At 34.4% G+C, this 5,424-nt stretch overlaps 1 protein-coding gene across 1 annotated transcript; it reads right to left on the reverse strand.

The window, feature by feature from the left end:
• Positions 1-763: 763 nt before the first annotated feature.
• On the reverse strand, positions 764-2,645 carry LOC114164550 (probable pectate lyase P59). Its single transcript, XM_028049267.1, has 4 exons — positions 2,420-2,645; positions 1,687-2,338; positions 1,370-1,612; positions 764-1,264 (listed from the first exon to the last, which is right to left on the reverse strand). Exons 1-4 carry the CDS (start codon positions 2,611-2,613, stop codon positions 1,049-1,051), a joined length of 1,305 nt encoding a protein of 434 aa, XP_027905068.1. The 5' UTR covers positions 2,614-2,645; the 3' UTR covers positions 764-1,048.
• Between the last annotated feature and the right edge of the window lie 2,779 nt (positions 2,646-5,424).

Raw genomic sequence — 5,424 nt, forward strand, 5'->3', positions numbered from 1 at the left:
TATTCTATTGAATGACATTGATGAATGTTATGAGTGGTTAGTGGGAGAAGTTGATGATGATAACGATAATGAAGACATGGGTAATGAGTTGGTTTTTAATGATGATCTCACTCTTAATTGGGCAACTATTTATGAAGCTTCAAGTATTGGAGAAACAATAGTTTATACAAAGGAAACAAGCAATCAATTAAAGAAAGCAACCATCAAGTGGTGGTATTGTTATTGGATTTTCCCATGCTTCTAAGAAAGGTCTAAGTGTAACTCCAACTCCAACACAACCAAAGGGTAAAGAACAAACTCAAATTCAAGTTAAAAATGAATTTTGTGATAGCTCTGATTATGAGTTTGAAAGATTACTTAACTTTGGTAAGAGTCTCTCAGATGGGGAAGAGAAGAAGGGATATGTCCCATTGGATGATGACATTGAAAACAATCATGTTGAAATTAAAAAAGAATCTGATGATTAGAAAGAAACTTAATACATACATTTTATTATTTGTTATTATTTTATGTTTTGAACTTTAATTTGTGGTGTTTTGATATGATATTATTATTAATTGAATTTTTAAACATAATATCATTACTTTTTTATTAAAATTATATGTGCTGATATTATTTCTTTTACTGCAATATTTTTTTCATAATCCCTTATGATTTTTACTATAACTTTATAAAGGTTTTTGGAGATTCCAAATATTTTATTATATCCGATAATATTTTAAAGTCTCGAATTCATCTGAAGATGAAAATTTGTGTAGAATGAAAAAATTTATACAGGATTGAGAATTTCAGCCATGCATTAAGAAATCTGGCTTTGCATAGTTTATTGACTGTGTACATTCTAGTTTTACTATTCTCTTCATCTCCCATCCCAAAAATTACAATCTATGTGGGAAAAGGAAGAAGAAAGCGACAGAACGAAATTGAAAAAACCCAGAAGCATTCGCGTAGGGTCTGTACATGACTTATATATACATAATATATATATATATATACGTATGTGTGTTGCAAGCTCTGTATTTTGAGCGTGCAGTGGTCCATGTTTAGTTCAGCAGGGCTTGTTTACAACACATTTTATAGGACCTGCATCTTGAGTCAGAATAGCCACGGATTTCGCAGATTGTGCAATCACGTCTGTCTTGGGAGTTGCTGTAACTTTCTTCCCAGACTCCACGAAATAGGCTCCATTCACGAATAAATCACCCTCTGATCTCCAATTCCAATCCTTCCACACTTCTTTAGTTGCCTGAGTCCTTTTTGTCACCTGTGTATATATATCATGTGCCACAACCTTGTTAATAATTGAAAAAAAAAAATTGTGTATGGTTTTGTTTGAGAGTTTGTCGTATGAACATGTAACATTGCATACTTCTTTTGCATTTATGTCTTCCGGGGCAACAAAACGGTTCCCCTGGCTGATGATGGTGGGTTGCTGGCTGCCACCTACGGCGTACATTAGCCAGTGAGTGTAGTCGTTGTTAACAATGTGAAAGAAGCCCCATCTGCACCTCGGCATTCTCTGAACCAATCCTTTCCCGAAATGGTTGAAAGCCAAAGTCACCTGCATCACTTTATCTCCCGAGAAGCTATCAGTGGCGCCGAACAACAAAACCTGAAACGAACAACGTTAATTCATGCATGCATATGAAAGAAATGTTTGAAGAGATAGAAAGAAGTGAGTTTTACGTCGTTGTGTCTGACAAAATGGCAGTTGGTGATGGAAACAGCAGTTGACGCAGCAATGACATCGATGAGGCCATCAGAGCAATTGTGCATGGAAACATGATCGATCCAAATATGTGTAGATCCGAAGACGGAAATCCCGTCGCCGTCACTGATGCCGCGAACGCCGTAGTGGGTGACGGAGTCTCTTATAAGGCCACCTTTAGCTTGCTTAATGTCGTGGACGTGCAATCCGTGAATGATAATGTTGTTCACGTACTGGATCGTTATCTGGGCACCATCTTTGATGTGCACATTGGCACCACGTGCATCGATGGTCTTGTTAGATGTCAGCATAAGCTCTGCTTTCAGCTTAATGTTCATGCTTCGCGCAAAAGTGATCCACAGTGGCTCTGGTCGAGTAACCGCGTATCTCAATGTTCCTGGTTTAGGGTTCACTAGTTCGTTGTCGGAATTGTCGGTCACCACGTAGATTTTCCCCTCTTTGCCTCCGGTTGTGCCGTGGGCAAACCCCATCACACAATCTGCAAGCTTCTTGCGGTTTTCAAACCAGTTTTTGTCACATCTCCAACATTGGTCAATTGGGTTTGTCGGATTGCATCCAGAACTTTTCTTCTTCAAGTCCCTTCTCGTGCTGTTGGACCCTTTCAGCGATCTGTGAAAGAAACCATATATTCATCTGTTGCATGCACTGAAGAAGAGAAAAGAGATTAAGATATAAAGATATTTTATATACCTCGTGACTTGTGCATTGAATTCAGCGGTAACTTTCATGGGGTTTGGCTTGTAAGCCTTTTTTGCAGCTTCCCTTGCTTCCTTCATTCGCCTATGCCAGACATGGTCGAAGTGACCTATGTTGGCCTTAAGGGTGGGGAGTATTGCAAGGAAAATTACGTAAAAGAACAGCAAACTGAACTTGGTAGATTCCATAACTCTTGTTTCTTTGTCTTGAAGATGATTGATAAGCTTATGTTTTGTTGTTTTGTGTTCTTTGCAACCCTAGTTTTATAGCATTTTAAGTTCCCGTAGTTTTGTGGTAGAACCGATAACTATGGTACTTCAATGCTATATCCCTGTGTGTGAGTTGATTTCGGTATGTCTGCTATATATTCGGTGGTGATTGTAGCCTTTTAGTATCATACATCAAAAACTTGGAATTATATAAATAGATACCAAAATTTGAAGCCTGTCCGTGGAAAGAGGATATAGCTAAGGAAGAAAACTTGTTTTTAGGTTTAGGTTATGCTTTCTTTGTCTAATTTTTGGGATATTTTAGTGAAAGAATGATAAGTTAGTTCTAACCCGTTGATCTTTTAAATAAAAATAGATGATACATTAGTAATTAAATTATTTTAAAAAATCATTGAAGTAATCATGCTAAATAATTATTGTGTGGACTGCAGAAGAATTTCGATTTTTAAATTTTTGGAATTGATTATTTTTTAAATGCTTTATCTAGTGTCCTTCAAATAATTAATAACATGTTTTTAACGTCTTTCGTGAAGATGTCTTCATATCTTTAAAATATTTGGTAGTAAATATCTTCCTTTCTTCAATTCATTTAGTAAAAAATAAAAATACTTTTTTCAGACTTAATTTTTATACAATGTGATAAATATTTACGATTTTATTCAAATTCTGTTTTTTTTTCTTGTTAACTTATATCTCAAGTTCTGGTTGTCACTATCTGTTACCATCACTGGCAAAAAGAAAGCATATATATATATATATATATATATATATATATATATATATATATAATGTGAAAAAATAAACTACCATCACATTGTAATTCTCAAATTATCATCGTCGTCCATTTCCATGTACGATATTCATTGCCTCCAAAACCACCATTAACGCAGAAAAAGGAATATCGTCAAGTGAAATAAAAAAGACAAGGGAAGAAAGGAAAAATGTTCATTTGAAGTGGAAAAGAGCAGAAGGATTAACTATATACGTAGGCAATATGAGCTATGATTAGACTCACAAATATTTTAAAAAAATAATAATTTAATAACACCATTTTATTTCTTTTAGTTGACAAACTTACATTTGTTAGAAAATTCTAAAAAATCCTGTGATGTGTTTTTATACCAAATAAAGAGCTATCAAATAGTTATAATTTAGATATTTCTTAATTTCATGTGTAAAATTTCATTTTCTGTTTGCGTTATTTTACATGCATGTTGTTGTTGCTTCTATTTGATATGACCAAGTTCAATTCGTATGTTTTACTTCCTTTTGATTCGGAGTTCGTTAGATTATATTTTGGATTTTAAACATACCTTTATTAATATAAAAAATAATAAAGGAAGATTAAGATAAACATGCAAATGTCATAGAATGTACAAAACTTTAATGTATATTGAAGTATTATACAACTGAAATCGTGTTACCCTTATATAACTTTAGTTTATCTCACAATTTTTTTTTTTAAATTACAATATTGTCTTACATGCAACGCAAAGCACGACTTCATTTTAGTTAGTTACTTAAACTATAAAATTGGTCAAGATACAAGTTGTCTTCTTTTATAATTTTTTAAAAGTTCGTTCATTTCCGTAACTTTTGTGAAAAATTTCACCAATCTTTTACTTTTTTGCCTTTTAAATATCAAAAGTATTGATTATGTGTTGGGAAAACCCCCAATAATTGTACTAGTAGAGAAATAAAATAAATATAAGACAACATAGACAACTCTCTCATGTCTTTTGACCCTCCTTTGACTCTGAGTACATCCACATTCTCCAAAGCAATAATTTAACCTAATCCTCACAACACTCTTATTCCAAGAATATAAGAAATAAGAAGACGTAAATACAAGTTTCAAGTGTCTTTGACTTGGGACAAGGAACATCATAGACTTAGAGCCCATTATATAGTCACTAAAACTCACCCCTTGGTTATCTTAGGCGATGTGAGACTTTTCAAGACATGTTATTTTCATCAGCCCAACATTCTTCACCCTAATTAAAATAAACACATCTTCATTACCTATACCAACAATCGTACTCCACCATAAGGAGTATCACTTGGAATCAAGTCGTCCCGAGAATTTTCACTTGAAATCAAACTATCCAAAGAATTTCCACTTATAATCAAATCATCCCAAGAATTTTCACTTGGAATCAAACCATCCCAAGAATTTCCACTCGAAATCAAACCATCCAAAGAATTTCCACTCGAAATCAGACCATCCCAAGAATTTCCATTTGGAATTAAACCATTCAAAGAATTTTCACTTGAAATGAAATCATCCCAAGAATTTCTACTTGAAATCAAACCATCCCAAGAATTTCCAATTGGAATTAAACAATTCCAAGAATTTCCACTTCAAATTAAGTCATCCTAAGAATTTCCATGCACGTTGCATAAATGCTAACCAATGCCCGTGTATATCACCACACACCTTATAAATATTAGCCAATGCTAGTGCATAAACACAATACACCTTTCATCATGTTGTAACCCACGACACAAAACCATTGGACATTGCAAAAAGCCACAAATCAAACGTCGACACTTCATAGCCACCGTCACTAATACAGGGAAGGCAAACGACAGCGGTTATTTTGCACTTCTGACTTCGGGTTCGCACCCGAGGCATATACTGCCGAGGTAAAAAGACTCTCGTTTATGCCTCGGTTATTAACCCGAGGCAGAAAAAGTAGTTACTGCCTCAGTTTCCTCCAACCGAGGCCTAATCGTGTATCAGAAATAAAAAAAAAAATTTGACGGAGC

This window comes from Vigna unguiculata, chromosome 9 (assembly GCF_004118075.2).
Source record: "Vigna unguiculata cultivar IT97K-499-35 chromosome 9, ASM411807v1, whole genome shotgun sequence".
Lineage (NCBI taxonomy): Eukaryota > Viridiplantae > Streptophyta > Magnoliopsida > Fabales > Fabaceae > Vigna > Vigna unguiculata.

Bases quoted from the DNA above. Each gene is read 5' to 3' on its own strand.
- LOC114164550 (XM_028049267.1), bottom strand. From the start codon at position 2,613: ATGGAATCTACCAAGTTCAGTTTGCTGTTCTTTTACGTAATTTTCCTT. The intron at 1,613-1,686 runs GTAAAACTCACT...TGTTCGTTTCAG, and splicing joins ATTTTGTCAGACACAACGAC to GTTTTGTTGTTCGGCGCCAC. The intron at 1,265-1,369 runs GTATGCAATGTT...ATATATACACAG, and splicing joins AAGACATAAATGCAAAAGAA to GTGACAAAAAGGACTCAGGC.